This window comes from Hypomesus nipponensis, chromosome 21 (assembly GCF_054491055.1).
Source record: "Hypomesus nipponensis isolate SF chromosome 21, ASM5449105v1, whole genome shotgun sequence".
NCBI lineage: Eukaryota > Metazoa > Chordata > Actinopteri > Osmeriformes > Osmeridae > Hypomesus > Hypomesus nipponensis.
Window position 1 is genome coordinate 14,035,747 of NC_140381.1, and position 15,751 is coordinate 14,051,497.

The 15,751-nt window shown below is 38.9% G+C and overlaps 1 protein-coding gene across 3 annotated transcripts in view; it reads left to right on the forward strand.

The window, feature by feature from the left end:
- eml6 (EMAP like 6) overlaps positions 1 to 7,259 on the forward strand; it is a 39,662-nt gene extending 32,403 nt beyond the window's left edge. Inside the window, exons 31-43 of one of the 3 annotated variants that reach the window (XM_084685786.1) lie at positions 203 to 223; positions 435 to 449; positions 1,181 to 1,354; positions 2,940 to 3,148; positions 3,470 to 3,627; positions 3,827 to 3,941; positions 4,037 to 4,225; positions 4,574 to 4,746; positions 4,858 to 5,020; positions 5,164 to 5,267; positions 5,660 to 5,813; positions 6,045 to 6,145; positions 6,431 to 7,259. In XM_084685786.1, the coding sequence (XP_084541912.1) occupies positions 203 to 223; positions 435 to 449; positions 1,181 to 1,354; positions 2,940 to 3,148; positions 3,470 to 3,627; positions 3,827 to 3,941; positions 4,037 to 4,225; positions 4,574 to 4,746; positions 4,858 to 5,020; positions 5,164 to 5,267; positions 5,660 to 5,813; positions 6,045 to 6,145; positions 6,431 to 6,455 (1,601 nt within the window). In that variant the 3' untranslated portion in view covers positions 6,456 to 7,259. The remainder of the gene's footprint in view (positions 1 to 202; positions 224 to 434; positions 450 to 1,180; positions 1,355 to 2,939; positions 3,149 to 3,469; positions 3,628 to 3,826; positions 3,942 to 4,036; positions 4,226 to 4,573; positions 4,747 to 4,857; positions 5,021 to 5,163; positions 5,268 to 5,659; positions 5,814 to 6,044; positions 6,146 to 6,430) is intronic. The other 2 variants (XM_084685785.1, XM_084685787.1) reach the window with 2 other exon arrangements.
- Positions 7,260 to 15,751: the final 8,492 nt, after the last annotated feature.

The following is a 15,751-nucleotide window of genomic DNA, read 5'->3' on the forward strand; positions in this document are numbered from 1 at the left end:
GTTTTGAAGGTACTTTACTTCCAATATCCCCATCCCTTTATTTCTCAATTGACAATAACAAGACAATAACAATAGCAAGCCATCTAGAGCTTTTTAACTTGTAGCTTTTTATTGAGCACTGTGATGCAAGTTGACCCTTTTACTCATTGCACTGATTTTCTTTTGACGCTTCCTCATCCTGTTATTGTTCATCACATGACAGGCGATGTCACAGATCTTCCAGGTAAGACGTTGTTTTTTTCTTCATGTCAGTTTTTCTTTTGCCACAAATCTTTTTTTCCCACAGTTCTAACATTCATGGTTGTGACTGATCAACAACGTTCATGCATGCAACACACCCAAGTAACCCAATTTAAAATTTGCAATTTATTTCAACTTCATTAGGATGTTTTTTAACAACTGATATTATTTACTGCCCACGTTTTTTTGTGTAGATTCTGAAGTTTGTGGTGAGTATTTATTGTGCAAGCCCTCCTGTTCAGGTCATGTTAAATCCATCTACGGTACCTTGTAATGTAGTGTGTAACCCCCCTAGCAGAGTGGTAGTGATATGATATTGAAGCAAGTCTGACTGTGAATGAATCCTTGCTTCACACTTATGGTAAGCATGCAACACTGTAGCAACGGAGGCCTTTGTGTTTGGTATGACAAGGGTGCGATTGAGGATTATTTTTACGTATACTTTTTATATGTAATAAAATAGAAGAAATAAAAACATTAAATTAAAATATTTACCAGCATTAGACTGAAGGATTTGGATAAATTGCCATATACTTTACTAACGTGTGAAAAGCCAAGAGTCAAAACTGAATAAAACATTAGAAACATAAGTAAAGTACTGTTGTAACCATAGAGAGTCTGAGTTGCAAAATACAAGATTGTCAGTGGTCTACAGTTTCAGATTTCCCTGCTCTCACATTAATGCTAAATCAGACCCTCAGTCACGTGTCAAGTACTGCCCTTTCAAACAGGCGCAGCATGTTGATACCAACCCTTGACCAGTCTTAAATGAATACATATAGGCCTGTATTAAACAAGCTAGGGGGGTTGTAAAGTTCAACATGCCAATATTCCCATCAGTTAAACCTCAAACCCTTTGCTATACACTGCCCTTGTCTAAATACATCTGTTAACCTTGGGTTATGATACTTTGAAACAACAAAGGATTTTGTGTGTGCAGGCCTTGCCCCCTCTATCCACGTGTGGGACGCTGTGACCAAGCAGACGCTGTCCGTCTTGCGATGTTCCCATGCCAAGGGGGTTGGCTATGTCAACTTCAGCGCCACAGGAAAGCTGCTGTTGTCTGTGGGAGTCGAGCCTGAGCACACTATCAGTGTGTGGCGCTGGCAGGAAGGTAAGACCACTTGGTGACTGTAAATGATTCCTTGCTGCACATTAAATTCTCTGGTGTTTCATAGAGCAAGACACTTTATTTAAATAGCACATTTCATACACGAGGTAGACTCAGTGTGCATCACATAAAAACATGTCATATAATAAAACTAAATATACAAAATAATTAGTGCGGTCAGTTTAACGCGTTATTAACGGCGTTAACGCAAACCCAAATTAACGGCGTCAATTTTCTTATCGCGCGATTAACGCTCTTTTTGGCCTTGCAGACTTTGTAGTTTTTTTCACATGCTGTTGCAACAATTACCGACTTTAGACAAACTACAACACCACACCGGATCTAGCTAGACCGGAAACAAAACAACAGGCGCGCCACAAACACAGCCGGCTAAAGAGAAACAGACACTTGTTTGGCTTGCGAGCCGGCTAAAGAGTAGTAGCAGAGCCCGTTTACGGATATTAGACATTCTCTTGTAGTAGGCTAACGTTACGTTTTGAGTGGATGGCGAGTGCAAGATGCCGAAATGGATGCCAATAAGATTCTGAATGGAGAGTTTACTTTTAAAAAGTTGCCAAATGGTTCCATTGACAAGACCAGTGATCTGTGTGTTTTGTCGTTGTAAACTGAGCTATCATCGCAGCACGTCCAGTCTGAAATACCACTTGATGGCCAAGCACACAGCTGATGCGAATTCTCCGCCCCTCGTCAAAGCCAGGCGATTGCAATGTTGTTTTCAATAAAAAAAATATTGGCACGAAGCAATCCGAACCACTTTTCCATGTTGATAAGAGCATTAAAATTTGAAAAAAAAGAATGTGACAAAAAATAAATCAAGGGACATTGAGAATAGATTAAAATGTGCGATTAATTGTGATTAATCGCGAGTTAACTATGACATTAATGCGATTAATCGCGATTAAATATTTTAATCGTTTGACAGCACTAAAAATAATGCATAATTATGTATTTTAATAATCTATATAATGTATTTTAAGAAGATAGATTGATTGGCTTGCTCAGGGCAATCGTGGGGCAATCGGATAGCCCCCCACTCCACTTAATACCTTGTAGCTAGTGTACTTATACAGTACTGTGTTTTGGTGGAGATTTGGGGTGTAACGATACACTCAGCTCACTATTTGATATCATGATACTGGGTTCACGATACAATACAATATATATTTTGAACAAAATTGAAAATTAAATTAACAGAATTTATTTCCAAAACATTAAACATTTTCAATAACTTTCTTTGCTGTACATACAACTCAGTTCAAGCCATTTCTGTGAATGAGTGCATGATGCAGGTGCAGAGTAGATAGCGTCCCGGTAGCACAACCAATACAATAAAAAGGACGTCATATTGTAAAAGTCTAGCCATAACTCTGTTAAATTGTTGTTGTTAAATACTACATAATAGTGTTGCCTAATTAAGAGGATAGGACAATTGATTACACAGGCTGTAAGGCTGCCTTGCTAGTGTAGTCAAACATCATCACTGATTGTTTTGTTACAATTTCAAGGTTGCTTTATATACTTGGTCAAAACTTAAATTAAAGTCTTTTTATTTATTTTTTGTCCATAGGCACCAAGGTGACCAGTAAAGGCAGCCATGCTGACAGAATCTTTGTGGTAGAGTTCCGGCCAGATTCAGACACTCAGTTTGTTTCTGTGGGGATCAAACATATCAAATTTTGGACCTTAGTCGGAGGCTCTCTCATGTATAAGAAAGGAGTGATTGGTGCTGTGGAAGATGGCAGAATGCAGACAATGTTATCTGTGGCTTTTGGAGCTGTGAGTATCACGGTGTTTTTTTTCACCACTGGCTGATACAATTTGCTACACCAAGGGACAGTTGAAAAAAAAAACCATGATTGACATTTCACATTGAATTGTTTTTACCAATATATATAACAAGTCACACATTATTACTCAGAAAACTGTACATAGAGAATAGCTTGTAATATTATAAATGTGATACTAGTAGTGTCAATGTCCAAGGAGTCAACAATGACAGTTAGAGCTACCCAGAGTCAAAACAAGTAACGCTATGCATATATCTTACAAGAATGTGAAACACTCATACAGTTGCATTTTCAATTGCTCCCTTCACAGAATAACCTGACATTTACTGGTGCCATAAATGGTGACGTGTATGTGTGGAGAGAGCATTTCCTAGTACGGGTGGTGGCCAAAGCACACACAGGACCAGTCTTTACCATGTACACTACCCTGAGGGACGGCCTCATTGTCACCGGAGGAAAGGAGAGACCGTGAGTAAAACAGGGTGTTATTTGAACCTGGTTTGAATTCTCTTTTTAAATGCGGTCAAATGATTGGGATGGGCCTGATGTAGATTTGTCATATGCTTGAGTGATGCTGTGTGTTAGGGACAATACCATTTTGGCACAAACTGATGGCAATATCATAGGGGATGTCATGGGTAAAATGTTGTTTGTTTTTGTTTAACAGAACCAAAGAAGGGGGAGCAGTGAAGCTGTGGGACCAAGAGATGAAGCGCTGCAGGGCGTTCCAACTGGAGACGGGTCAGGCCGTGGAGAACGTTCGATCCGTGTGTCGGGGCAAGGTATGTATATAGGATGTGTTGAAATCTGTCAATTCTGCTTCTGTTTATTGTTGTAAAATATTTTGTAAGCTTTCTTACTTTCATTTCTGATAAAGGGAAAAATTCTTGTGGGAACAAAAGATGGAGAAATCATTGAAGTGGGTGAAAAGAATGCAGCTTCCAACACCATGATAAATGGACATACTCAGGGGCGAATCTGGGGACTAGCAACACACCCCTCCAAAGACGTATTCATCTCAGCCAGTGATGACGGCACAATAAGAATATGGGACCTTGCTGATAAAGTGAGTGGTGAATCATGATGAAAATGAAACATGGCCTGAAATTCAATGTATTTGTTTGTTGTCATGGACAAGGCAGGGGGACACATAATTGAGCTTTTTAGACTGAGAAAAAGATCAGACAGGTTAGACCCCCTTGCTCGATTTTACACTGCTGTTGGGAAATGGGATTGCAACTCCTAGAGAATACAAAATGCATTCTGTCTGTCTGCTGTAGTGCCAGGTTAGTTTTGTAAGGCCTTAATAACTCAAATACATGACTGCAATATTGAACAAACCAACAATTTGACTTGAAATGTTTAGGTTGTCATTTTCATTGCTTCTAACTGTTTCTGTGCCTTTCATTGTTAGAAACTTCTTAATAAAGTGAGCTTGGGCCATCCAGCCAAGTGTACAGCGTTCAGCCCGAATGGAGAGATGGTGTCCATTGGCATGGAAAATGGAGAATTTATAGTCCTCCTAGTCAACTCCTTAACCGTGTGGGGCAAGAAGAGAGATAGAAGCGTAGGGATCCAAGATATTCGGTAAGCCCTACTTCTAGCTGTACACTATTATCCAACTCTACTCAAATTTTAAAGACATTTTTCAAAACCTGAGATATGCGCATAATGTGTGCACATCTGACTTTACTTCAGATTCAGCCCAGATAACTGTCTCCTCGCGGTTGGCTCAGTGGATAGTGCAGTGGACTTCTATGATCTGACTCTGGGTCCATCTCTGAACCGAATTGGTTACTGTAAGGACATTGCAGGCTTTGTCATTCAAATGGATTTCTCGGCTGACAGCAAGTATATTGAGGTATGAGACAATTGTCAAATATCTATAGGCGAGGTACATTAATTTATCAAATTTCAGGAGGGAGGATGGTGATAAAGAACGTCTTACGCATGTTTACACAGGAGAAGTTCATGTGCAGAGGGTTTTCTCATTTGTCATCACAGGTATCTACAGGTACATACAACCGTCAGGTTCATGAAGTTCCATCAGGGAAGATGGTAACAGAGCAAACAATCATTGAAAGAATAACTTGGGCCACTTGGACAAGGTAAAGTTAAGAACTTGTTTGGCTTGTTTCCATTAAGGATTCTTTCAAGAAGTACTCAAGCTTTTTCTTGTCAGTTTGCTGCTGGAAGCTCATATTTCCTAGTGAGAAGTTACAAATACATGCATTCAGGCACATTTCTAAGGTGTCACCTAAATCAAGTAATACTTTGTAAGATGTTGATTCCATGTAATTGCCTTTGTAACATTAATAAATATGCTGATTTAAAATAATTAAGAATTACATTCCCATTCTTGTACCTTTCATAAGCTTAGAGTTCAAAGCCTTCGATGACGGAGAAATACTATCACAACATACACAGAGAAACTAAGCTTGACTAAAATAAAATAAGAATTCTGATGTTTAATTTTATGGATTTTTGTGCTTGTTTTCAGTGTATTAGGGGATGAAGTCATCGGTGTGTGGCCGAGAAATGCTGAAAAGGCAGATGTTAATTGTGCCTGCGTGTCTCACACTGGTCTCAATGTGGTCACCGGGGATGATTTTGGGCTTGTTAAACTCTTTGACTTTCCATGCACAGAAAAATTTGTAAGTTAATGATGTGTTAATTGCGTAATCCAGATCACTTTAGGAAAAAATGACATGAGATTACAGTTACATTTGAAAAGCGAGGTGATTACTTCGATATTCACATCCATATTTTCTTGAAGAAGACAGACAGAACATTTGTTTGATGGTGTCAAAGTACTACCTGGGTATCATGTTTAATTTATATTACTTTTGGCTATGAAAATGTAATTATTATCTTCTGGTTTACAGGCCAAACACAAGCGCTACTTTGGTCACTCTGCCCATGTGACAAACATACGTTTCTCCTATGATGATAAATATATTGTCAGTGCAGGAGGCAATGACTGCAGGTAAGTCTGCAAATGTTTATTTATTATGTTAGGTCCCTGGTTATAAAACCTCTTTCATGCATAATTTTTTATAATAAGCCAAGTAGTTTTGGCATCACTGTAATAGTAAATTAGTTTATCAGTACTGGCAAAATACATATTGAATACTGAATGTCTTTATGGCCGAAAACCTCTTTATTCTCCTTCACATTGATTTAGTGGCTCCTATTTCAAATTATTATGAATATTTTCTCACATGTCCATCTTCTTTCTTTCATTTCTGTCTTTTAATTTTCTTGCCTGCAGTTTGTTTGTATGGAAATGCTTGTGAAAAAGCATCACCAAAGTTCACTGGAAAATTTTCAAAGATGTTGAAGAAGGAACCAGGTGCCTGAAGAAAAAATCAGAGCTGCTGTACTCCTGAAATGCTGCATTTACAAATAGTGGATTGATCATTTCTATCAACCTCTGAAATGGCAGGGTAATTAAAGGGGATTCCAGTTTTTGATTCCTTACATTTCCACTTTTGCATACTAGTGGTGAAAAGTGAAAAATAAGCCAAAAAAGTATAATACAATTTTAATTTTTAGTATAAGCAGACCTAAAAGAGTAACTGAACAGGCCATTTCTGTGTTAGAGGTAATGCTCTGAGCATGCAGTTCATGTTGTAATAATGCCAACTAAATGATCATAGTGAGTGCTAAATTTGAAATCGTATTTCACAGATTACAACCAGATTCAACCTGTGCTGGCACCAAAATAGCTCTATAATTTCCCCACAGCTGACTTTCCTTTCATTCCCCTTTTGCAAATAATAATTGCAATCAAGATCATCAGGATTTATGTGTTAAACCATGCATGAGTGTTAAACAGGAATATAATAATAATAATGGTTTTGGTATTTAGTTACTCTTTCACCCTTGGACAGTAAAAACATCAATATCTAGGATTGAGGTTTGGTGCTTTACTAAATATGTGTAGAGGGCTGTAAAGTATTCGTGAAAATATACATTTGCATAGAGAGAAAATAAACAGTTAGTTTATTACATAGAGTAGATAGACTGTTGTATGTTCAGCCATTAACTCAGATGTGTAAGTGCCTTCTAATTGTTATTAAATTATTTTTATACAGTTATGGTGCTATAGATCGTGCAATTGTATTATTTTATGATGTATGTATGTGATAAATATTGTGTTTTTTATTCATGCCTAATGTAAAGGAATATACATTCTCTGTTTTACATGTTGTCTTCTGAAAAATATAAGGTGTGCAACTCAGGAGCAAAACATTTCTTGAAAAGTTAAAAAAATAATTTGACATAGTGCTGTCATCCATTTTTGTTGTTGTTGAAAGCTATGTCTCAATTATAACAACAAAAAAAAATATATATATAATGTAGCGCAAAATGACTATTTGACAAACAAAGACCCAGATATGTTTAAGCATGGAAGTGTTATGAAAGTGTTGTTGTTTCTTAATGGTCAAATAAAGTAAAAGCATTGTTTGTGTAATGTAAAAAAAAAAATCACATTAAATCTTTTTTTTTTTCATTTAAACATGGCAAAAATATCAGGATGAAGGTGATCATATTCAAATAAGTTTGCACTGACCCTACGCTCTAAAACTCTGTACCTAGCACTTTTAAGAGGTGAAATTTGCCTTGCTGAATTTCAACCCAACCATTTTCCATGGAAAGCACTTTTATGCCCTCCTCATGGCATACCTGGTGATGAATAGCAGGTGGAAAAGCAGTAGACAAAAGGAAGCAAATTCTACTATATGTAAATGTCAAACAATTGTCTTTATTGTGTCATTGAGCAGCTACTAATTGGTAAGCTAATGTGTCACCACCCCACCTTTATGTTGTCCTAAGTTTCTAGCTATCATAACTAGTGTTGGTGGACGGACGTTTGAAGGAAGTGGACATAACGCCAAAAGTTGGGTACAAAGGGGAAGGTGTCTGCTGTAGTTGGAGTGCAAAATGCTTAAGAGGACCATGGACAATGCTGATTATCAATTTGTCTTTTAAAATGCAGAAGATGCAACAAGCAAGGCAAGCAGGCTGCGATACTGCGCCTGGATGAAATAGAGTTTCTCAGGCACCTGGGGGATCTAGCGCTGGGAGGAGATACTGGCACTGTTTAGCTGGGTGTGGGTCTGGGGCAGTTGCCTGCTGATTGGACTACCATGCAGTGGTAGTCCAGATTGTAAAGCCAGGGAAAGAGGCTATCGATCCAGTTTCATATAGACCAATGTCTAAAATGTGCAGGATTATGGAGAGGTGCTAGTGTGCACACTTGAGAGGAAGGGAGCTCCTCAACAATGGGGTTTCAGAATTGGTCCCTTTATAGTACTATATTATAAAGTATAGTACTCAGGGCTGGTTTTGGATTTGGATGACCAGAAGTAAATAAGGAAGCGGTGATGGCAGTGTTCCTGGACATTGACAAGGCTGATGACAGGCTGTGGCAGGAGGGCCTGATAATACAATTATCTGACTCGGGCATCTGTGGTATGCTTCATGTTTATCTGACTAGGTTGAGACAAGAGCACTCTGTTCTGGGGAGTAAGTTGGTGTTGATTAGGAAGCATGCAGATGCAAATTGTAAGGGGTGCAGAGTGTTTCATTTACTGCTTCACAGTGAAAGATATTCAGAAAAGCGGAGCAGTGTTTTTTTTTTTTTTTAGTTGACAGGACTTGGTATGGCAACCCATTTTTGGGGCTCAAGGAAGAGTGACGGTGATGTTTTTAAGGAGGTTGTCACCTTCCTATGCATCTCTAGTTTATATCCACAGATCTAAACTTTGTTGAGCGAAGATCAAGAGCAGTGGCACTGCCTCACAATCTTCTGACAGGCAAGATAAATTATATTTAGATGTTTGGTTATAATAGTAATAGTATGATGTAAATCCGCCCACACCTCCAAGGACAGCTTTATCTAAGAATAAACTAAAATATGTAATATAACTTTATTGAAATTTCTGGATTTTCAAGACGAGGTTTAACTTGTTTTGAAACTTAATGTGTGCATTCAAATGTCGTCATGCTATTATATGTCCCTTCACCAGCCAGCTCAGTCTACAGTACACAACAAGAGGTAGACACAAGACAGCTTACATGACAGCTTGTAGATACAACATATCCACTAAACACAACAAGAGGAAGACCCAAGACTACATAAACACTTTCAACATGCTATATATTATGGTATTCGTTGTATAAAAACATCTCACTAACAACTCATTTTTAAAGCCACTGATTAATTTACCTTATCTACTTCACTTTACCTTTTCTTCATTCACAGACAGTGACACAGAAAGCAAGTATTTAAATATAGCTGCAAGCAGCAATGAGGTGGTCAAGCAGGTGAAATTAACAAAAAACATTTTAGACATCCTCAGAACAGGGTTCCGAGTAAATGGAGCTTTGAATCCATCAAAGATTTGTTGAGATACGACCCAACTTCCTGTTTGCAGGCTTTGCCGCAGATTTCGATGTACCGATCAAACCGTTTCGAAATTCAAAAATAATTTTGATAGTTTGTGTGAGGATTGCCATGACTATATACAGCTAGACTACAGGTAGCTAGCAACTGCATTAAACCTGGCTGCCTTTGCAGTGGCTTACAGTCTCGCTAAACAGAAAACCAGTGATATGGCAGGCTTGTTGGCTTTGGCTGGATTCGAACCTCTTACATTGCCCTTGCCAAGACAACAAGTTATCCTAGTGAGCTATTCTCAGTGCTGGAAATGACCAAATTCACCAAAATCAGTCAATATTGGACACATTTTGTTGGAGGAATAGGGAAAAAACTTTTAATAAAACATAAAATGGCGCTGCATCAATTAATCTTGTATCACCAGTTAACATGTGTCAGACACGGGATCACCCGCTAGCGGTTAGATGACACAACCTTTGGTGGAACTCTTTGTACCGAGCACCTGTGCCAAGTTTTATGTCAATTCAGCCAACATTTCCTGAGATATGATCTCACTTCCTGTTTTGACGGCTTCATCGCCGACTTTGATCAGCTTTACTGGAAAAACTGTTTTGAAAATCAAAAACCATGTGAAAACGTTTGTGAGGCTTGATCTGAAGATAATTAGTGCCAAATGTTTGCTTATTACAGCGACACCTAGAGTTGAAATGACCTATTGGACCTCTTTAGAACAAGGTCCCTAGTCCTTATACCAAATTTGGTGTCAAGGCAGTAAAGAGGTACTGAAATGTGACCTAACTTATTTTATGGTGGCTTGGTTGATGACTTTGATTGGTTGTTCCAGTTAAAAGGTTTAGAAAAAAAAAAAAAATGTGATGTCTTTTGTGAGGCTTGGTCTGAAGATGATCTGTGCCAAATTTGGTGAAGATTGGACAACTTTATACGAGAAGTAGCGAAAAAACGTTATATTTTTCAAAATGGTGGCCACATCAATTTGTCTGGTATCACAAGTTAACATGTGTCAGACATGGGATCTACTGAGATACCACAAGACAAAGGAATCACTTAAATAAGACAAAAATCAACAGTTATTGGTGCCTGAAACAGGCTGTATTTTGTGTTGTTATCTCTCCATTTCAGAAGCAACCTTGAAACCGGGCTGAGAGAGCACCCGAGCAGGTGGGATGCGTAGGGAAGAACAACTCCCTGATACACGAAAGACCAAGCACAACCCTTTTTTGATATTACTGTTTCAATTGCACTGTATAATATATGCTGGGGCAGAGACAGATAGCCGGTTGGACTTCGTGAACCAGCCCAAAACTCTGTTGCGGGTAGGGAAGCGTAGACAGCCCCAGAGCTCTGTACTTGTTGATTTCCAACTGCTGCATTAAAGCTGATATTATCGGACCTCTGCGACTCCAGACCACTCTTTCTAGAACACATATTTGTGTCATTAAATAACATCATTACATATTGGAATAGACACAAACAATCTACATCCTTCACTTCCCATTTTCCGGATCAGTTGCTCAATTTGATTGGCTGTAACTAACAAACAGTTGCAAAAATCTAAACTCCATGTGATGTCTTTTGTGAGGCTTGGTCTGAAAATCATCTGTGGCAATTTTGAAAAAGATACGACAAGAATTGTAGGAGGAGTACCGAAAAAAACGCTTTTGTATGACGTCATAGAGTGCGTTGGACTCTTCTTGATCCAGGGAATCCAACGGTACCATGGATGACGAGCTCTCCCTCACGGCCCACATTGCTGCAGTCTCCCGGTCATGTAGATTCACCCTCTACAACATCCGGAAGATCAGGAGATACCTGTCTGAGCACTCCACCCAGCTGCTAGTCCAAGCACTGGTCCTCTCCAAGTTGGACTACTGCAACTCGCTGCTCGCTGGTCTCCCAGCATGGGCAACCCGCCCTCTTCAGAGGATACAGAACACAGCGGCCCGCTTGGTCTACAATCTACCCAGACGCTCCCACGTTACCCCCTCCTCATCTCTCTCCACTGGCTACCCATCAACGCCCATATCAGATTCAAGACCATGGTACTGACCTTCCGAGCAGCGAACGGGACTGCACCCGACTAAATCAAGTCTCTCCTGCAGCCTTACACCCCCACCCGTCACCTACGGTCTTCTTCAGACAACCACCTGGTGGTCCCACCGCTCAAGACTGCCCGGTCCCAACACAAGCTCTTCTCCTGCCTGGCCTCCCAATGGTGGAACCAGCTCCCCACCTCCATCAGGGACACTGAACCAGCTCACCACCTTCAAGAGAAGGCTCAAGGCGCACTTGTTCCGGGAGTACAACAGCACTTAGGAATGCCTGATTGGACCTGATGTTAGTTTCCTCCAGGATCACAATGACTCTTATTGAAAGACTTGTTGCTCTTGTAGGTTAGTTATAATGAAGTTTACTCTTGTTCTCGCTGTGAAATATTTTACTGTTGATTGTTATTCTACAGGTATACAGTCTTGCACTTTTTGGGGTTCATGTTGTTTTAATTTGTAACTTGTATAACTGCATGCTCTTATGGGTCTTCCCTTTGGTTTAGTTTTTCACAATGTATGCTTCATGTTTTGGCTGCTTGCAATGATTGGGACTATCTCGTTGTTATGATCAGTGACCTTTGGATAAAAGCGTCTGCTAAATGCATAAATGTAAATGTAAAATACAAAGAGTGAATTGTAGAATGACATTTTGTCTTCTCATTTCCCCTGCAAGAGGGAATGGTGACCGGCTAGTTGAATCAAAACAAATACATTTGGCAGACCGGTGTTAAAGTGGACCTATACGTTTTTCCCTCCTCGTCATATTTGCAGGTATTTAGCCTACTTGTATTGCATAATTCAATAATAAATAACCCCCTTTGAAGCTTATTCTAACCACAACGTTACCGGCAGTAGTAAATGTAGAATAGCTATCTCAGATGGAATCGCGATTGAAATGAAAATGGGCTTCTAAATCTAGGCTAAATAAGCTTGACAAGATTTAGGGGGAAATCGCTCATTCATAAAAAGCTCACTGGTAGAAATCATTGTCATGATGATGAGTGTTGTTTGTTGTTTACTATTAGTAGCTTATTGTTAATGCTATCGTTGTGGCGTTAACTGACTTAAAGTTCTAACAATATAACGACCATAACAATATTGACGTTATCAGACATGATTTATTCATCTTTGTCTTTGCCTCAGAATAACATGTCAACAATATATAATGACGCCATAACATGCCACGATATTATAACTAATTATACTTGGCTATAACTACGTTTGTCATGCCATGAGCATAATAGCGTTCATTAGGCCTACAAAATGGTTAAATCTGCTTTAAAATAACTGAAATTAACTCTACAAACAACCGTCATGTATGTGCAACCATTTGTAAAACGTGCAACAATAAAGGCAGGCAGCTGTAGATTATCAAATCCTTTCTCCTTGTTCTCATTCAGCTAAGGTAAATCAGAGATTTAAGATGCTCCCTTTGTGCTTATTCATTGTTCTTATCCGCGAGCAGGTTTCCAGGCAACTTTTCTTGACGTAGGCAAATAAATGGGCTGCTAGTTTACCCAAAACCAAACGTCTATTAATGGATATAACGTGATCTAACAAGACGTGTTAATAATGTAATAAATAAAAGCTCGAGAAGTGTGTCTAAAATATACTTTATTGAACATTTGCCTTTGAAAGGGGCATGTTCATAGAACCATGGGCTACAAGACGTTTCCATCAGATGTAAGTGGGGGTGAAACATTGTCCCACAAAAGCAGTCTGGCTTGATGACACGATCAACAAAAATAATAATGGGTGTGTTTAACAAAAGCTTCTGAAGGCAAGACTAGTATTATTTAAATATATATAATTCCCTATTGTGGTTAACAGTTAAAGTATTAATCTTCGTCTTTGCTCCAGATAGACATGTCAACAATCTATGCTCGCGCTTAACGTCATATATTTGCCATCGTGGCATGAACGTTTTTACGAAAAATCAAACAACGGGAATTAACTATATTAACAACATTTCATGTAGGCCTATGTGTGACAACGATTTGCTTAACTTGCTACAAGGCTGGCAACTCAAGCCATTTCTCCCTGTGCTCATTCAATATAAGTCTATGGCTCTTTCAGCGCCATGTAAATCGGCTATCGGCCAATGTGAACTTTTGTGCTCGTGCCCTGTTAGTATCCGGAGGCACATTTGCAGGCAACTTTTCTTGACGTAAGCAAATAAATGGGCTGCTTACCCATTTCGGATTGGTTTCAATCTTAGCAAAAATCAGGAAAAATTAGTCTATGAAAAAGCTAGTAGTATGAGCCAGGTTGGAGAATCGAACTAAAATTATTGGGGGAGATAGTCTTGTAAATGTTGACTGGAGTTAATAGAATAAAAACGACCGGAAGAGTCGGAAACCTAACCGTAATGCAATACCACCTATCCACCGGGGCCGTTGCTTCAAGCCGAGGGGCGGGGGCTTGGTCCAGTCTCGCGCTCTCACTTGCGTCACTGCGTCACTGAACACTTTTCATAGCAATGAATGGGGACGCCATCTTGGAAGACAAAAGTAGCTTACTCTAGTTATATTAACTATATGATGTAACAGGCTCGGTTAACAGCTTCTCCCGCATTGTAGGCTATTAAAGCTCTTAGCTTTGTTGATGCAGGTCAACTTCCACACGCCTCTTGAATTTCAACTATTTCTTCACAACGTTCAAACGTATTCTCCCGCATTGTATTTAAGCACTTAGCTTTGATAGATGATTCAGTTCAGCTTCCACACTCCCTCTTTTGTGTGAATCATACATTTTTTAATTAATTTCAGCTTGCGGGTATTTTCTAATTTCTGTATTTTCAGCCATAAAAATAAAATTATAATTCCAACGCATTTTCAGCAGGAAATGCATGTTCTTGTTAAATTTGAGGTTCCTATATGTATATTATAGATGCCACAACCTTAACTTGATGTCAATCTGTTCAGGAAAATTTCCTCTACACGACTGAAACTGCTAACATTTTCCAGTTGGGACTTCTGAGATATTTGAGTTTAAGTCCGATGAGTGCATGCACCTATTCACTGCAACGAAATAGCATAATGGAACTCGACTCGGAATCTGAGTTTCAGGGACGGTTGACAAAAAAAGACAACATTTGGCGTGTCAAGCATTTTAGAATTGTTAATGTGATGTGTTCCCATCGTATTTAAGACGAAATACTTTACAAGCAAGATGCTTGTTAATGTAACTGTATACATATCTCACTCATACTGGCTAATCAGCTAACATGTAGTAGTTTACATCCAAAGTCACTATCGTAAAACTAGCCTCTTTCACAAACAGCTGATTAACGGAAGTCGCTTCGAGTTTAAATTAAAAACCTTTAAAAACGTAGACATTTAGCAAATGTTGTTGATAATATTGTGCACACGTATTTTAGTATCGTAAATATGTCATTTCCAATGGAATAACGAATAAAAACGTTTTTCAGGAAAAACGCTCAAACGCTCAAATCCTCCTGAAGATGCACAAGTTCTGGTTGGTTGGAGAGTTTAGTTGAGACGATTGCCTGATAAAGTTGCTAACTTTGAACTAGCTACAGAAAAAATGTGCAAGAATTGGATGTGCCAACAAATGTTTTAAGAAAAAAACGACTATGATTATATCAAAAATCAGGCTCCTCCATCGACGGGGACAGGTCATTAAAAAAACTAAAGCAGATACGCGGCCCAGAGCCATTTTTATGGAAGCAAATCAGTGCCATAATGTTTTGAATTTTAAAAGGCATCGAATACTTAATATTGAAATTTAAACAACACTGAATTCTCTTCTGAATATATTTCAATGTAAAATAAAATTCAGGTTGCTCAAATTCGAGCCTAAAAAATTCGATCTTAAGAATTCAACTATAAAAAACTCGACCCTATCAAATTTGATCCGAAAATTTTCGAGCTGAAAAAATTCGAGGCAAAACAATTCGAGGCTATCAAATTCTACCCGAGCACTCCCAGGAAGCAGGAAACCTTCAAGCTCAAGAAGAAGAGGAAAAGAACGATGGCAGAGCCTGTTTAAGGAGAGCCTTGTCACTCCCTATTAAACCCCATTGTACCGAATTTGGCTGCAGTTCCACCAGAGTTCCACTGGGGGTGATCGCGAGCGAGTGCATGTTGAATGGGAGTCT